Here is an 18935-nt window from a genome sequence, read left to right on the forward strand (position 1 = left end):
GGTCCATGCCCTACACAGTTTCCCAGAGGTACCCACTGGATGGAGCCTGTTACCTGCAGCTGTACCTGCTCAGAAATGCACTCCATATTTCCAGTTCTTCCTCACTGCCTGGTGCTTCTTCCTAAGGTCATCTCAAATCCTTGTCAACACTACTCCCCTCCTCCAAAATTTTCTGTGGTTCTCACCACCTGGAAGGTATGCCCCAAATTCCATGCCCCTCCCCTAGATCCCCCTCTTTCAGCCCAATCCACCTGTTCTCCAAACACACCTTGAGCCCTCCCTTGGGAAGCTATTGCCCTCACCTACTGTCGCCACTCCCCTTCCTCTTTGCCTGTGTATGTTTCAGTAGGGTTTTCAAGGCTCATTCAAGTTCTATCTCCTCCAGGAAGCCTTCCATGAACTTTCCGACTCCCATATGCTATTATCCTTCTCTGGTCTGTGTCAGTGCTTTATTACCCACACCAGAATCAGACACTTCAATCATGGTAGCCTTGCACTGTCACCACCATCTCCTGACAAGACAGTCAGGTCTGAATTCAGTTTGGACACTTTCTAGCTATGTGGCCCAGGGCAAGTTCTGCAACTGTGCTGAGCCTCAGTCTCCTCCGGAGCTACCATTTATTAAGCTGTTACTTTAGGTACCACCATATGCAGCAGCCCAGGCTGTGTACTGCACAAATCCAGGGGACACTATTCATACTCCTAGTCCTCGCACTTAGGATTTCAGTTGAGAAGTACCAGAGATAAATGCATGTTTGTAAAGCTTGCAGGATTTAGATTTGATGAGTGCTCACTTATTATGGATTCCTTTCCCTCACCTCTTATCTCATGACCTCACCTGAAATATAAACCATCAGTAGTAAGCAGGGAGGAAACCTGGATATTTAGTTCCCTAACCACAGCTCAGCAATGCCTCTAACACAGGGTGATGAGCACAGGCCCTGGGATTGGAAAGACCTAGATTCATGTCCTCACACAGCCCCTTTCTCATCGTAGTGGCAAGAAAGCCTGTCTTTCCTCATATCTAAATTAGAATAGCACCACTATCTCAGGGGTCATAGGATCATTGACATGACACAGTGAGTTACAGTCTCTGCACTAGCCGCATACTGTTTGTCCTGTCATTTACCTGATTTTCAAAGTCGATTCACTTTTTTTTTAACTTATACAATGGAATCACATCTATGATATCATGAGTTTGGTTGGTATGCTAGCAATTTTTTCCCTAATGTCCTATAAGATAACTACGAAATTATTTTTAAGTTATACTCACCAACATACTACCCCAAATCCTCTCCCATGGAACCATGTGACAAACAAACGTTGCTTTAAAACAGACAATGGTGATGATGATGATGATGATGATGATATGTATATAGTTTTATCCTATGCCAGACACTGGTCTAAATGTTTTGCGGATAATAACTCATTTAACCCTCACAACACTATGATGTAGGCATTGCTACATCAGCCCCTATTGTATGGACGAGGAAATGGAAGCATATAGAGGTTAAGCAACTCGCCCACAGCTAGGAGGTAGTGGAGCAAGGGTTCAAACCCAAGCAGGCTGGCTCCAGGATCCATGATTTTAAAATTTACAACCAAGTTCATTGTTTACACCACCACCATTATCTCTACTACGGTACAAATAGTGGCTCCTGGATTCATGCAGTGCACAACCCGTGCTACCACTATACATGGCAGCTCTGAGACCAACAAAACATAAAGAGCTCAATAAACGGTAGACACAATCATCACTACTGTTACTGCTCTTCTTGTTGTTCATGTAATCAATTATCCTCATGAACCCTGGCAGCAGGCTCTTCAGGGAGAGAGGATATCACTTACCGATTATGCATTCCATAACCCTGTGGTTGAACACCGACAGAGACAGCCACCACTAGCCCTGGGATCCCATAGCCAAAGACACAGAGGTACCACATCTTGACGTGGCGGGAGCTGAAGTAATTCACCACCTTCAGGTTCCTGACCATGAGGAAGAGCATCACAGCCTCTATCAGCATCCAGAAGAAGCAGGCGAGGTAAAGGTAGTGCAGGATGCCTGCAATGATGGCGCAGCCCATCTGGAGAGGAGAAGCATGCACACTCAGGATGCCCTACCCAAGAAGCAACAGTGGGGCACTACTTTGACTGGAGTTCCCGAACCACAGCCCATCCATTCATCCCACAAACCTTTACATAGAGATATTTTCCCTACAGGTGCTACCATCCCTTGGGTAGGGGGATAAGTCATCCTGGTTTACCTGGGACCTGTTCTTCCCAGGACATGTGACTTTCAGTGTTAAAACGGAGAGAGTTTTGAGAAGAATGGTTAGTTGATTGAGTGTGGGGGGTCAGCACAGTGTAGCCATTGGGATGGCTGCCTGTTTTGTAAATGACGTTTCATTGGCACATGGCCACATCCATCTCTATATTTTCTTTGAAAAAAAAAAAGATTTTATTTATTTGTTCATGAGAGATGCAGAGAGAGAGAAGTAGGCTCCCTGTGGGGAGTCCAATGCAGGACTCGATCACAGGACGCCAGGATCCCGACCTGAGCCAAAGGCAGATGCTCAACCACCGAGCCACCCAGGCATCCCCATCTTTATATTTTCTATGTCTGTTTTTGCACTAAAACAGCGAAGCTGAGTGACTACAACAGAAACCCTAGGATCTGCAAAGCTAAAAATATGTATACCTGCCTCTTTAGAGAAAAAGTTGGCTCACTTCTGGTTAAATGATGGCAGTGACACATGCTACTAGCATTGAATTCTCAAGGGGCCTGGGAAACTAAACATTCCACAGTGAGGGAGGTGATTCTGCACAAAAATGATCACCCCAGGCAAAATGTCACTAGTGCTCCTTTCGGAAAAATCCTAAGAACCTACTATGTTTCTGGTATAGTTCAAGGGGATAAATTGGCCAAAGTTCTTGCTCTCATGGGGCCCATAGCCTAGTGGGAAGGGTAGATATACAACAAGTAAAATACCAAATAATCAATATGGTTTCAAATAAATGCTGGGTATGAAAGCAAAATAAACTGATAAGGGATAGAGTTTCTCAGCTGTAGCATATTGACATTCATAAAAATATTACCAGATTATTTTCTGTCATGAGGGCTGTCCTGTACATTGTAGGGTGTTTGGCAGCATCCTTAGTCTCCACCGGATGCCAGAAGCACCCCCTCCCAGTGATGACCACCAATAATGTCTCTAGATATTGCCAAGTGTCCCCTAGGGGGCAGGATCCTCCAAAGTTAAGAACCAATGGCTTAAAATATAATAGGAGAGATCGCCACAATATATAATATGATCAGGGAAATGATTTTAAACTGAGACCTATCACAAGAAGAAGTCAACCAGGTGAAGAACTGGGAATAAATATTATCAAAAGAGGGCATGGCACATGCAAAGGTCCTGAGGTAAGAATTAGAGTAGAGGTTATTGAGTAGGATGGGGGGGGGGCGCTGATGTGGAGATGGTGGGGTTGGGTGAAGACACAGCCTGAGGGGTGTGAGACCTTGTTATGAATTTTGTCCACTCCAGTGAGGAAGAGAGCCTTGGCCAAGAAGAGGCACACGCAGAGGTGCAGGTGGAGGTAGGTATTGTGATTTTGAATGGAACGACACAGGATGAAGGTGATGATGGCCAAGACGAGACACACCAGGGAGATGATCATGCCCACGTGGCTAATGATGTACAAGGAGAAGTCCATCTGTTAAGGAAAGAGATACACCACTCAGAGAGGGGCTGACATTCCTTCAGGCAGGAAAAAAAAAAAAAAAAGAATTATCCAGTCTCCTGACCAGGGCAGAAAGGGCTCAGGAAACTTTTCTCCCTTTGACACTTGGAGTGAACTAGATATTGTCCATTATCAACCTCTGGAACCCATCAGCACCCATTCCCACCCTGTCCTGTGCCACTCCCCATGTCATACTAGAGCAAGATGTCTATAAAGGACATTTCCCAGAATCTTCTGGAGCTAGGGTCCTAGATGTCATTTAGGTTCTCCAATGAGATGTTTGCACAGTTTTGGAAGTTAGGATGCCGGCAGGTACCAGCTTTCTGCAGACTGGAGCAAGCTATGAGTGGGCTCCACATTCCAGATGCTCCTTTTTCGATTGCATGGATGTGGGGTGATCTGCCTCATAGATGTGGGTCAATTCCTGACCTCTGCATTACAGCTGCATAGGGATGATCTTGAAGAGTTGGGGTGACCCAACTCGCATCCCCTGACTTCAAATCCTCCATCCCTCTCTGTGACTTTGCAAGCATCCCATTCCCTACCTGAAATACCTAGAATGGTTACCATTTCCTGGCCTGGACTAGGGCTGTTACACAGGCATTCAGAGATAGATGCCCCAACTTCTGGGAGTGGAAATGGCAAACTGAGTCCTTCACCTATTCACAATTATTTTTATTCACTATTAACTTCAATGTTTTGAATTCCTCTGCATGTTAAAGATGTGCCAAGACGCCATCTCACAGCTACTCCCTATGATTTTGTGACAGACATGGTGACTGAGAGAATGGACTACAGTTCTGCTAGGTCCGAGCTGTGTGAGCTTGGGCAAGACACTTCACTGCTGTGTGCCTCAGTTTCCTCATCTGTTAAAAGAGGATATGAACAGTAATTGCCCAGTAGAGTTGTTGTAAGAGGATTCAGTGAAAATACTTCAAGTGCTCATGGCTGTGCAGGAAATATATCACATGTTCTGTATAGCCTTCCTCTCCACTGAATCTACCCACTCATCAAGGTTCATGTTCCAACCCCTCCCCGATTGATTGCTCTCACCAACACACTTCTGAATTCCTATAGCACAACTTCTTGTACCATTTACATGGTTTTGTGGAAAGACAGCTCTGGAGCCAGACTTTCCTGGGTTTGAGTCTCGTTTCCACCAGTTTAATTTCCTAAGTAGGTGGATTATGGAGCCTCCGCCTCTATCCTGTAAAATGGCCTGAAAACACTTGACTTAAAATAAAGGGTTTAACACAGTAGGCACTCTGTAAATGGGATCTGTGATTATTTTTCTCCCAGAGCATCTGCTTAGGGTCATTTCTCATTTTATATATGAATATCATGGCTTCTCAGCCAGACTCTGAATTCACCAAGGGCAAAAGTATCACACACTCCATCTGTCCCCCCATGACTCCCTCCCACAACACCCAAGACCATGAGAGACACACAGTGGATGTTTACTCAGTATTTTCCCCCCTTGCATTTGGAGAGCCAGAGCGCAGAGAATTGGTACTGACCGTGAGCTCCCCATAAGCCATGATGATGGCCAGATTCACCATTTGATTACAGCTGCAGACAGTATGCGTCTCAGAAGCTTCAAGGACCACACAGCCAGAAGACGTCCACCTACCAACCTCCACATTGGTGTCCCAGGAAACGCAGATAGGTCTCTCAAATTCCTGCTTAGGCTGTAAAAGGAAAGGCTCTGGTCATCCGAGACTCTGTTTCAAATGGATTCAGTATGACTGACTTCAAGAATCATTTGAGGCATGAAGATGCAGGTATGTTTGGGAGGGAAATGCAATATTTCCATGCACAAGGATAGAGAAAGGTCTCAGATACCAGGTCTGCCTCTACCACTGACTTAGTCATAGCCAAGGTAAATAAAGTCCTTGTAAATGATCCTGCACCAACATCACTTAATCTGAGCCCAGTTTTGCCTGGTGATGGATGGAAGAATGCCACATAGGAATAGGAGAGCCCTCTGTTTTGAGGTAGATTTTGGGGATCATCTTGAGTTGCAAGAAACTGTGGGAGCTTGCTGCCTTCATGAGTCCCTACCAGAAGTGAAAGTTAAGCCCACTGGAGGATGGAGCATTCTCAACAGGTAGATGGGGGCTCAGCAGGGACCTCTTCACAAACCTCAATGTTCTCCAGTGTGTAAATGATTGGGTCAGAGAAGCCATCCGTCTTCTCACCAGTCATGATGCCTTGTACAACTCGAGAATTCATCTTCACCTTCCTCTGAGAGATGGCCGAGGGCATCTGTTGGTCTTTGAAGAAGCTCTCATCTAAAAAAGACTCCATACCCAAAAAGGAGACAAAAGCCACCCCAGTGGTCCCTGTGATTTCCCCCAAAGGCAAAAAAAAAAAAAAAAAAAAGGAGGGGAGAGAAAAGGAATAATTTGCTCAGCAGTGATTATAGATGATCTGACATGTACATATGCACACATGCTTTAATATCCTATGCATCTCTACCTCCACTGGCCTGCTCTGAGGATTGCCACACCAGTGGAACCAGGAGACTCCTAGGTTGGTGACCCTCTCTAGAACCATTTAAAAAAAAAAAATCCTGAGGTGCTACCACCTGAGAAATGTTGGCTGCATTTAAAAATAAGTTTGAATTTGTGCTTTTAAGGGACAATCAAACTGAGCCATGGGAAATAAGTTCTCCTCCCATATTTATGGTTATTCTTGTTGCATCTCTTTGGTGGGCTTCCCCTTTCAACATTGGTGGTCTTCAGGGACATCCCAGGCTTCCTCCCTGAGCCCTCCCAATAGCAGATAGATTGGGGAGTGACTAACAACAGCCCCCAGGCCAATCTGGCCATCGCCTCTTTGTATAAATAAAAGTTACTGCAACACAGCGACACCTGTTCACGTATAAACACCTTTGCACTGTGAGGAACTGTATTGCCCTCAATGCCTAAAATACTTACCAACCTGCCCCCTACAGGACAAGTTTGCCAGTACCTGACACAGACAGCACTGTCCACTAGCAATATAACTTGATCCACATAAGTCATTTTAAATTTGCTAGTAGCCACATTTCAGAAAAGTCAAAAACAGGTAAAATTAATTTTAATTATATTTTAATTCAATACATGCAAAATATTATCATTTCAACATACAATCAATATAAAATCTCACGTGAATGAGATCCATTCTCATGAATGAATCTTCATTTTTTGTACTAAGCCTTCGGAATCCGGTGTGTATTTTATACTCACAGCCCGGCCACATTTCAAGTGCTCAATAACAAAAGGTGGCCAAATGGCTGCTGTGCTGGAAAGTGAACTTCCTAATACTCCACTATTGTGAGAATATTTATTTAATATCTGACTTCCCCAGCAGATGGAAAACTCCCTGAGGGCCTGGGCCTCACCTCACTGATCCCCTCATAAGTCTTGGCACCTTAGCGTTGAGTGATAAACATTTGCTGACTGACTATACCATTACCACTCTCCTTGATTCCCAGAAGCAAGTCTATACCTGTGGATTTAGATTCTTCAATGGTGGAACACCCAATCTTCATCTCATCCCCTTTGGCTTTAAAGTGAAAGGTCATATTCTCTTCAATGCATTCTTCCTTGATAATTTTGCTTTCAAGTTCTAAAAGGAGATAGGGAGACTTTGCCTGAGGTCACTCAGAAAGTGAGTCCTGAATTCAGTTTCTGTCCAAAAACCTTATATGTACCCAGTTGCAAGCAAAGAATAAAAAGGCCAGTTCATCATGGGGAAGATCTTGAGCCCCTTGTTGAGTGACAAGAGGAAGGGAGCACTAAACTAATTAGAAACCCAGTTGGACCCATAGGAGAGAGTTCTCGCCCCAAAGCAGGTGCATCAGGGAAACATGGGGTTGAGATAAACAGTGATGGAAAGCAACAGTCCTAACCCTCTGGCTACACCATGAAAGCTAGCAATGCTCCCCCCAAGCCTGGCCCTCTCTGGCTGACTTAGCCTGCTGTATTTTTCTCAATAGCACTATCTGTATCTTGTACACTAGATGTTTGTTTATTGAGGGACTCGGATAGTTGTTGAATCAATGACACACTCCAAACCATACCTGGCAACACTCTTAACTCAATGTGGAACATGTTGTTAATATCCTTGAACTGGCTTTTCTGTGAGTTCAGAGGTTTGAAACAGTTGGGGAAATGGGATATGGGAAAGCCATGGAGAATTGCATCGCCCAAGCCCCCCTCCCCGCATCAGCACCCAGGTGTAACCTCGCCATCTTACCTAATTGTTCTGTCTGAATAGTCTGACTGACATTTGCCGAGGGTTTCAGGAAAGCTGCCAGGGTGGTGCTTTTCACACTCTCCAGGACCACAGTGGCCAAAGCGGATGTCTCTTCTTTGGTGAAGTTGGATGTGGATGTTTGTTCTAGCACAGAGGCAAAGCTCTTGACCGTACTCTGCAAGGAAATGTGTTTGCACACTATGTCCTCGCACCCTCTTCCCCTACCCCTGAAACAGCAGCTGTTCCCTCTCTTTCTCCCCGCTCCTACTCCCTCCCTCCCTCTCTCTCCCTCCTTCTCATTCTCTCTCTCTCTCTCTCTCTCTCTCTCTTCTTCCTCCCTCTCTCTCTCAAGAGAGTGGGTTCATAGTCTAGGCCAATGAAGAATTAAAAGGGCATCTATTCAGCTTCCTTTCCCTGATCCCCAAATCCCCCTGGGATGCAAAACGGTATAGCTTTAAATCAGCACCTGTAATAGTATTGCTTGCATATACCTCTGACCCAGTAATTTCCCCTCCTGGAATTAATCCTTCCAGAAATGCTAAAAAATTGTGTAAGGACCTAGTCCAGTGATATTTATTTCAGCATGGCTTGTGATAGCAAGAAGTCAGAAAGTCTAAATGATGTCCAACAGATTGGCTAAATAAATGATGATGGAATCAAATTGTGGGATAGTATGCAGCTGATAATAAAAGAACGGATATATTTTTTTTTCAGTGAACTTCTTGCTTGACATTCAAATTCTGTTTTTTTAATTTAAATTCAATTTGCCAACATACAGTATAACACCCAGTGCTCCTCCCATCAAGTGCCCTCCTCAGTGCCCCTCACCCAGCTACCACATTCACCCACTCAGCTCCCCTTCTGCAACCCTTTGTTTCCCAGAATTAGGAGTCTCTCATGGTTTGTCTCCCTCTCTAATTTTTCCCACTTAGTTCCCCTCCTTTCCCTTATAATCCCTTTCACTATTTCTTATATTCCACGTAGGAGTGAAACCATATGATAATTGTCCTTCTCTGATTGGCTTATTTCACTCAGCATAATAAATCCTTTTTAAAAAATCATGAAAAGAATTTCAGTGAAAACTGGTGAGAGTACAACTTGAGAGACGTTCATTCTGGAGAAACAGGATGCATTGAGTGCTGTAGCCATATCTCAAGTGCAAGGTATGAGTTTGGGGTCCCTCCCCACCAATACAGAAAAATCTCAGGTGGAATCATCCTGCAAAAATGTGGTCCTCAATTCTATGCCTAAGGAGACCTCATTCAAACTCCCTTTGAAATGTGAAATCTATTTTCACCTGGGAACATTATTTTATTTCCTTGGGAAAGTAAAGAATTGACAGGCAAATTAAGACTTCATTGTGTTAACTTTCAATTTTGAAGGTTTTATGATCTTTGGCATAATCTGGAAAGTGGTGGTTGAAAGGGTTTAGAATAATTTGACACATTAGAGAAGCTAACTGATTATCCACGTGATTTCACTGCCAAAACAATTAGATGTGTGATAAATGTGTATTTAATATGAACCGTGTAAGAGAACACAGCTGTTGATAAATGGGTTTGAACATTTAAAAAATCTAAATTATTACATTTATACATTTTATTATTTGGATTTATATTCCCTTGAAGGCACACCAACTTCACCTTTTAGGTTTGTAAATCTTTCTCAGTAGGTATTTGAAATTTGGAGGTAAATAAGAATATTTGTAAACATAGTCTAAAATGAGGGAATCTAATGAAATTTGTAAAAATGGCTCATCACTTACGGAAATTTAATCTGAAAACCCTATTAGTGAATGTACACTTGATGAATAAATGTGTTATACCAATAAATTAATTTTAAATCAAATTACAAATGAAAGTATTATTCTTATTTTGGTACAAAACCAACCAAATTTATTAATAAATTAACAACAGCTACAGTTGTTAAGTCTTAAAAAAAAAAAACTAAGTTTTGGGATCCCTGGGTGGCACAGCGGTTTGGCGCCTGCCTTTGGCCCAGGGCGTGATCCTGGAGACCCGGGATTGAATCCCACGTGGGGCTCCCGGTGCATGGAGCCTGCTTCTCCCTCTGCCTATGTCTCTGCCTCTCTCTCTCTCGTGTGTGACTATCATAAATAAATAAAAATTAAAAAAAAAACAGCTAGGTTTAAAATCTACCATTGCAATCAAGGAGTAATCCCGGCTTTAGATATTTATCATGGAGAAATGAAAAATTTGGGACACATACCCCAGATAGACATGCAGACACACAAGCCCTATGTGAATGTTTATAGCAGCTCTACTGATAATTGCCCAAAGTTGAGATGGGGCCAGGAGAAAGGGGAGATGGTTAAGTGGAAACAACTCAGATGCTTTCCCCAGATGAATGGATAAACTGTGGTACATCCATAAAGTGGGATACTACTCAGCCATAGAAAGGAATAAAGCACCCACATGTACTTTAATGTGGATGAACCTTAAAAATATTACACTCAGAGTAAGAAGCCAGACACAAAAGACCATATTTTGTAGGACTCCTTTTCACAACACATCCAGAACAGGTATGTCTACAAAGTTAGAAAGCAGAGGCTGGGGGAGGGAGGAATGAGGAACAGCTGGGCCTAAGTTTCATGGGCATAAGTTTCCTTTTGGGGGGATGCTGGTGGTACATTCACACAATGTTGTGAATGTAGACAGTGTCACTAACAGTTATTTAAAAAATAAGAATTGGAACTCTTGATCACAAAGGCATTATGCTGAGTGAAAGAAGCCACATCCTGTGTGATTCTATTTATATAACATTCTTGAAAAGACAAAATTCTAATGACAGAGAAGAGTTGGGGATTTACGGGGGCTGGTGGTGGAGGGACCATCTGGCAATAAAGGGGAAGCCCAAGGGAGGAAAAGGAACTGTTCTATGTTCTGATTGTGGTGATAAAATCACCTATCATCTATGTTCTGATTGTGGTGGCTAAATAGAAATCTATTTAGGTAATAAAAGTCATCAAACTGGACAGAGAAGGGCAATTTAACTGTATGTTAAATTTTAAAACCTTACAACTATATAACAAATTAAATTTTAACTCAGCCCATTAATTAGAAAAAGGACTTTCTGTGCCCAAAGTGTCCCCCATGTTATTCGAAGCTTGAAACACAATTACAAAGACTTTGCTGTTACCTTCAGAGAAACCACGGTGTTTCTTTTTTCACAGGCATTGTCCAGAACGTTGAAGGTGGCGTTCATTAGTGTGCAGAAGGAACCCTGGGCCCCAGAGGAGGAGAATGTGTGAGCACTGATCCATCAATCCCTCAGCATGTCAAGTATACAAATTGGCCGTCCAGCCCACTGTATGGGCTCCTAAGGTGTCCAAGAGGCTCTAGAATTCTCGGGAAAATAGAAACTCACCATTTGAGCAGAATTGGAGCTGCCTCACTCTTCAATGAATAAAAGAAACAAATGCAAAGAAACAGCAAAATGACTTAGAGGGGTCAAAGATGGGGGACTGCGTGGGAAAAAAACAACCCTAGTGGTCCAAATGGAATATTATTCAGCCACAAAAAGGAGTAAAGCATGGACACTTGGTACAACGTGGTGAACCTTGAAAGTACTGTGCTCAGTGAGAGAAGCCACACACACACACACACACACACACACACACACACACACACACATCATGTACTGCATGATTACATTTATATGAAATATCCAGAAGAGACAAACTGAGGGATACAGAGAGGAGATCTTCCTCACCACAACTTATTCACAAAACAACAGCAGTGGTCCAAAGTGCATGGGAATTCCAAAGCTAATTTATAAACTCATATCAAAAATCATGACATCAATTCCTGAACATAATCATGGAGGCTTTAGTCCCCAAAACAACTTCATTAGAGCATCAAGACATCCAAATTCCTCTTTGCCTGGCTCTGGGACTGTGAATCACCCCTCCCACACCATGCAGACATAGTATCAGCACTCTCACTGGTAAGGAGACTCCAGCATCCTTTCTTCTTTCAGTAAAAGAGCTCCCAAGTTTAAGATAGACAAATGCCTTCCCTTCCCATCTTTCCTTGAAGTCAGATATAAGCAGAAGTGACACTGGGTTATACTTTTAAAGAAAAGAACTATGCCTTTCACTTCCCCCTCCTCCCTGTCCACCAGCCGAAATGCAGATGTGATGGCAGGGTCTGGAGCAGCCATCTGGGACCACAAAGTGGGAGGCTTCTGTTGATGATGGCAGAGCATTTACGGAGCCATCATATCAGCTCTCCACAGTTGACACTCAGGTTGTTACAAGGAGAGAAATAAACTGCTATACAATTTAGGTCACCATTATTTTGGTCTTTGTTAAAGCTGCAAAACAACATCCTACCTGAGTGGCTTCTAGGAACTTCTAGAAGTTCTTCTAGGAAACTCAACCTAGGAACTTTCAAAAATACTTACGTGTTCAAGTTCTACGGCTGCTCCCACTTGGCATAGCTGGACCCACTCATTGTCTGGTATCACATCTTCTTTACACTTGAAGGGAATCCCTAGGAAGAAGCCAAAAGCAACCAAATTAAAGCTCAACCACAGCAAGCTATGATTAAAAGACAAGTCTGATTTCATTACCCCCTGCTTCAAATCCTCCCATTATTATTATATTATATTATATATATATATTATATATTACATGACCGTGGAAATGAGCAAACCACAGCTACACACTGAAACATCAGGGACTCTGAGAAGCAGGATACCGAGTGAAAAGAGCAGGTCAGAAAAGACGATACAGAGCACAATGCCATTTTTATATTGTTCCAAAGCAAACACAATGTTTAGAGAAACATTCATGGGGGGGCATTTTTAAAGTAGGGGCATTATAAACAAAAAGTTTCAAGTAGTCCCCTCTGGGGAAGACAAAACGGAGATCTAATAATGGGGAAGGAACATGCAGGAAACACATGGCATTGATAATGTTCTAGTTCTCATGTTGGTAAGGGCCTCAGAGGTACCCATTTTATAATGACACTTCATTGCCTCCATAGAAACTACCCCTATTTTTAATGTATCAAGTCATCCACAAATTTAAAAACTTAAACCTTTCACAGTTCTTCATTGTTCTCAACAAGAAAAAAAAAAAAAACCTCTAAAATTCTTCACATGGCTCACCAGTTCCTGCAGGAACTGACCTCTGCCCACATTCTCAGATACACCTAATGCCATTTCCCCTAGCCCTCTTTATGCCTTAGCCTCAGAGCCTTTGCACATGCCACAACCTGGCACACTGAGATCTCCACCCTTTGTCTGGATAATTCCTACTCTTCCTTCAAGCTTCAACTTAAATATCACTAGCCCAGAGTATATCAAATATCTCATTACTCACATTGAAGCACAGTATAATTTTTGTGGAGTCACACTGATTGTGCTTACTAAATAATTATGTGTGTGCTCTCTGCTCCTTCCCTAGACTATAAACTACATGAAGGTGTATTTCATGTCCGATATATCCAGGATTAAATCCTCAGTTTCTAGTGCTGGGGCCTGATGACTAATTAATTAGTAGATGCCCCAAGAATAATTTATTCATTGATATAATTAATGAGGGAACAAATGCATTAGAAAAGAAAGAATTGTGGATGAGGTAAGGGTAAGAGGAAGATCCAGAGTTTGCAAAGATTGAGGATTTCACAACCAAACCAAGACACAGATTCCACTACTAAGGGACACAAGGAGATGCTTACTATTGCAGGTGAAGTTCAAGGAGCCTCCTGGATTAGGACGAAAGCCCTCAATACAGCTACAGCTGTAGGAGCCCAGGGTATTGGTGCAGACAGAATTGGGGCCACATGGTGATGGATCTTGGGAGCATTCATCAATATCTGCAAAGAACTTGAGAATATCAAACAACCCAGAAGAACCAAGAGATACGTCTTTCCAAGGATGTTCAGCAAACCCTCATTTCACCTCTACATTTGACTTCTTGGTCTGTGAAGCTTAGCTGTCCATTGCTTGGTATAAAGCCAAGAGAGCAGTTACAAAAGTAGCTCCCAGGGCTGTTGGTGCAAGTTGCATTGGAAAGGGCACATGTGGGAACACCTGGATGGCTCAGCAGTTGAGCATCTGCTTTTGGCTCAGGTCGTGAACCTGGGGTCCTGAGATCAAGTCCCGCATCAGGCTTCCCCTAGGGAGCTGGCTTCTCCCTCTGCTTGCCTTGCTGTGTGTGTCTGTGTCTATCATGAACGAATAAATAAAATCTTTTTTAAAAGGAAGGGCACAAGTGAAGGCACTCATCAATATCTGTAGGGTAGAGAATGGGCATGAGGCAGGTGGCTAGCAATCCTACAAAAGTCACATTTCCAAGGCATGGAGTTGTCCCTAAGACATGGTGTCCCAATCAAGGACATTTCCCAGAAATCTCTGCATCTACATGGGGCCACGAGACTGGTTTTCATTTAGAGAAGGGGAGCAAGTATGACGTTTGTCACTTCTAGACCAAGGTGGTACAAAGTAGATGTCCCTTCTGTCTCTTTTCTCACCACTGGCTGAACCAGCAATTCCAAAGTCATAAGTGATATAGGAACCAACAGATGTGAGGAAAATGGATCCCTTATCACCATGTGGAGAAAAGCTGCCCACTGGCCAGATATGTCTATGTTGGATGGTAATGAGAGTCAGAAATTCTTTTATGTTAAGCTAATGATTCTCAACTGAGGGAGGCTTGCCCCATGTACCCCTGCCAGGGGACATGGACAATATCTGTAGACTTCTTTGGTTGTTTGACTGGGCCAGGGTTAGAGGGTGTACTACTGTGATCTAGTGGGTAGAAGCCACAGATACTGCCAAATATCCTATAGCACACAGGACAGTCCTCCACCACACCTCTATCTATCTATGCCTCTATCTAGCGCAGAGGATCACTGGAGAAGGGAGGGAAAACTGAGTGAGAAGTCATTAGAGAGGGAGAAAAGCCATGGGAGACTCTTAACTCTGGGAAACAACCGGAGGGCTGCTGGATGGGAGGTGGGTGGCGGGATGGGGTAATTGGGTGATCGGCATTAAGGAGGGCACCTCGTATGAGGAGCACTAGGTGTTATTATACACAAGTGACATGTGTTACACTACATCTGAAACAAAGAGTACTATATGTTGGCTAATTGAATTTGAATACAAAAAAGGAATTATCTAGCTCAAAATGTCAATAGTGGCAAAGTTGAGGAAACCTGGCAACTAATACTAGTTGATGCCAGGTCACCGCGACAATAAGGAGTTACCTCTCCCTCTGGGGGGTTCTGAGCCGTAGAGGATATATGGAATAGAATGTCCTGGGGGAAAAAATCAGGAGGGAGGTAAAGGCCGAGCAGGCAGGAACAATTCTATTCTCCTAGGATGTAGGTAAAGACAGAGTTGAGGCCACAAATAGTTGAGTTCCTGGCACATTTGTCCACATCTAAGCAGAAAAGTGGTCTAAGTCAAAAGGATGAAGCATGCCAAGGCCTTGGCAGTGCACAGCCCCACCCTGCCTCAAGCCAGTGAGTCTCCTAGGATCTGCTCACATCCTCTTAAACATTGCTGAAAGGAAGTGCAAAAAGGCATGTCTGTGACCCACACAAATCTCCAGATGAGGCTCTCTAGAAGCTTGGGATAAAATCCAAGCTCCTCATTAGAACACGGCAGACATCAAGAGTCTGGTCCCACCTAAGCTCACCTAGCTCACCTTTCTCTTCTAATCCCTTAGTCATTCCTGATCCAGATTCATTGACTACCAGTAGGTTCATGAAGTCTCCTTCTCTGCTCCCTCAGGCCTGAACCCACTTGCCCCACTCTGTCTTTAATACATCTCAATTCCTTTCCAAGGAATCACTACATCATCAGTAATAATAATTGAGAGGCGTCTAACTGGAGGCATAGAGAGCATGGACAGGTTGGGCTCAAAGCCTGGCTCTGTGCCTGTTCATTGTGTGTTCCAGGGGGCTGTGGACTCAGTTAGGTCTCCCCAAATTCATATGGCAAAGCCCTAACACTCAGTGGGAACACGGGCTCTTGTAAGATGATTAGATTAAGATGAGATCTGATAATAGGATTAGTGCCCTTAAAAGAAGAAAAGGGAAGTTTTCAGGCTTCTTAGGCCTGGGAAGAGGCTCAAGAATGAGACATCTCCCCAGACTGTCTTGAGTCAGAATCTGGGAATTTAAGGATTAAGTCCATGCTGGCCCGATGCAAGCCCCCATGCTGGGTTGCTGGACATTGCAGCCTCATTTGGAGCTGAAATTGCATGATGGTTAGGCACAGGGTGTGAAGTCACATTCAGCACAGTGTAGATCATGACTCCCCTACTTCCTATCTATTTGACCATGGGAGAGTTGCTCCACCACAGAGCCTCCACCACAGAGATTCAATTTCCTCATCTGTAAAATGGGTATAAAATACACTGACGCCATCAGGTTGTTGGGAGGACAATGGGTACAAGAATGGAAAAGCTTAACGCTTTCTGGGATTCGGCCTCCAGGCCTCTGTACCTGCTGTTTCCTCCTCCTGGAACACCAATCACTAGAAATCCAATATTCACTCCACCATGCCCTTCACATCTTTTCTCAAATACCAGCTTCCCAGCATAGCCTTTCCTTACCACTCTATTAAAAAGTAGAAACTCACTTCCAGCTCTCTCTCCATATCCACCTTTCCTGCCTTATTTATCTTTATTTCCTTCAAGTATTCTTGGCACATAATATGTTCATGTATTTATGTTACCGTCTATCTACCCAACACTAAGTGATGAGCTCCAGGAGAACAAATAGCTTTTCCTCTGTTATTCACTGCTGTATCCACCATACCTAGATTAGTGTCTGGCATATACTAGGTGCTCAGGCATGAGACTAAATTCTGGCTCAACATATACAAGCAGAGGGTGGCAAATAGCTCCAAAGCATAATGACCATAGAAATGGCTATCCTCCTTGACTCTTTCCTGTACCTATACCATGGGATGCAGATGGTGCACTGAGATGTGACTTTGCCACTCCTCTTTTAAGATGTGGAGCTTGCTTCCCCACATCTTGAATCTAGCTGGCCTATACTTGTACTGGCCAATAGAATGCAGCAAAAAATTATGTGGTGTCAGTTTGAAACTTAGACTTTTAGAGGCATATTTGCTTCTGCTCATACTTTGGGCACCTTGCTTCTTCCATATGAACAAGCACAATACTAGCCTAAGGAAGAATGAGAGAGAAAGTTGACAAGAGAGGGATTATCCCAGAAAACCCTAGTGACAAGGGAGGCAGTCCAGCTGAGTTGAACTAAGCTGACCCAAAGCTGCCCATGGACATATGAACAAGCCTATGAGAGACCCAAAGAACTGACCATCAGAGCCCAACCCAAACTTCCAATGCACAGAATAGAAAGCTAAACAGATGGTATTTTTCTAGCCACAGACCTTTGGTTGTTACTCAGCAGTATCTAACCGCTATGAATGGATCAGAAAAATTAGAAAGGATTTCCAGTATTTCTCACTCCAAGCCAAGGGTATGTGATAAGGGCTTGGTCACTCCGTGCCTTGCTTGATGGAGTCACCCTCTCTACCAGTGAGCATGGATAACCTAGACTGCACCAACTTAGGAAGATGGAGCCCTTGTATCTTGTGTGAATATTCTGGCTGTAGTTTGGAGGATGGATTCAAGGAAACAAGACTGGAGGAAGGAAAAGCCCAGTGAGGAGGTGGCTAAAATAATAGTTGACCCTAAACCAGGATGGGGAAGATGGAGGGAGTTAAGACATATTTAGCAGGTAAATTCCCTAAGATATGATGACTGCTAAATATGGAGGGGTGTGGGGGTTTGGCGAGTCGAAGGTAACTGTCAGGTCTTGAGTCCAATACTTCTTAGGAAAAAATTCTGAAATTTGAGTCTGAACACCTCCTAGGACAGAGATTCTCTACCTCAGAACTACTGGCATCTGGGACCAGATTATTTTTGGGTGTAGAAAAGCTGTTCCATGCATTGCAGAGTATTTAGCAGCATCTCTGGCCTCTCCTCACTAGATCACAGTAGCACCCATAATGCCTTTGAACAATACCAGTTGTGGCACTCAAAAAATGCCTCCAAGCATTGCCAGAATCACCTGAAAGGGAATCACTGCAGGGACAGATCCCTATATTACTCACAAGTACTGCCAGACCCACTGCTTGTCTCAAGGTAGGCCTCAGCAAGATTTCAAATCCTGGCTCTTCTAGTGAACAGCTGTGTGTCCTTGGGGAAGTCACTTCAATACTCTGAGCCTTAATTTCCTCATCCCCAAACAGAAGATCATAATACCTACCTCACATGATCATCAAGTGAGGTGGTTCTTAATGGATTAAGCAGGTAAATAAAGAAAAGCAGGACCTCCATACCTTCACAGATGGAGTTGTGAGCGATGAATCCAACATGGCATCTGCACTTATAGCTTCCCAAGGTGTTGATACACTCAGCATGCTCTTGGCAGACCCCACGGGAGAGGCATTCATTGATGTCTGAGGAGCAGTGGAGGAGAGTGAGCAGACCCAAGATGGTGTGTCTAAGGTGAGAGGCCCACGTACCCAGCTCAAGAGAGGTCACTGTCCCCCAGAGACCCATGCCTGAGAGCATTACCTGTGCAGATGAAACGACCTGGATTTCCCAGGATCCAGTAATTTCCAGTGGGAGAAGAGAAACCAGGCCAACAGCTGCACTTGTACCTCCCCAGAAGGTTTTCACAGACTGAGTTGGGACCACATGGTGGGGGGCTTTGAGAACACTCATCTATATCTGGATCCAGAAAGAGGTGGAGTTACAAAATTGCCTTATCTTGTGTAGCACATTGTTTTTCAAGATGGCAGAAATGATGTCTGCCATGCTGTATGCCCTTCATTCTATGTGTATTTGTAGTCCATCCAGCAAGCCATGGGGTTTGTATTCACTCCCCTTGTATCTGAGCATGATGGGACTATGAGGGTGGTGACACTAAGTCATAAAGATA

At 43.7% G+C, this 18935-nt stretch overlaps 1 protein-coding gene across 4 annotated transcripts in view; it reads right to left on the bottom strand.

Moving 5' to 3' along the window:
- The window catches only part of ADGRE1 (adhesion G protein-coupled receptor E1), a 60224-nt gene that overhangs the window by 9043 nt on the left and 32246 nt on the right, over positions 1-18935 (bottom strand). For 3 of the 4 annotated variants that reach the window (XM_072721619.1, XM_072721622.1, XM_072721620.1), the window contains 11 exons: positions 18569-18724; positions 18331-18450; positions 13689-13826; positions 12409-12497; positions 11143-11226; positions 7984-8158; positions 7234-7353; positions 5884-6083; positions 5259-5429; positions 3520-3714; positions 1849-2084 (listed from right to left, as the gene is read on the bottom strand). In XM_072721619.1, coding sequence (XP_072577720.1) covers positions 1849-2084; positions 3520-3714; positions 5259-5429; positions 5884-6083; positions 7234-7353; positions 7984-8158; positions 11143-11226; positions 12409-12497; positions 13689-13826; positions 18331-18450; positions 18569-18724 — 1684 coding nt within the window. The remainder of the gene's footprint in view (positions 1-1848; positions 2085-3519; positions 3715-5258; positions 5430-5883; positions 6084-7233; positions 7354-7983; positions 8159-11142; positions 11227-12408; positions 12498-13688; positions 13827-18330; positions 18451-18568; positions 18725-18935) is intronic. The other variant, XM_072721621.1, reaches the window with a different exon arrangement.

The sequence above is a fragment of the Vulpes vulpes genome, chromosome 9 (genome assembly GCF_048418805.1).
Source record: "Vulpes vulpes isolate BD-2025 chromosome 9, VulVul3, whole genome shotgun sequence".
Lineage (NCBI taxonomy): Eukaryota > Metazoa > Chordata > Mammalia > Carnivora > Canidae > Vulpes > Vulpes vulpes.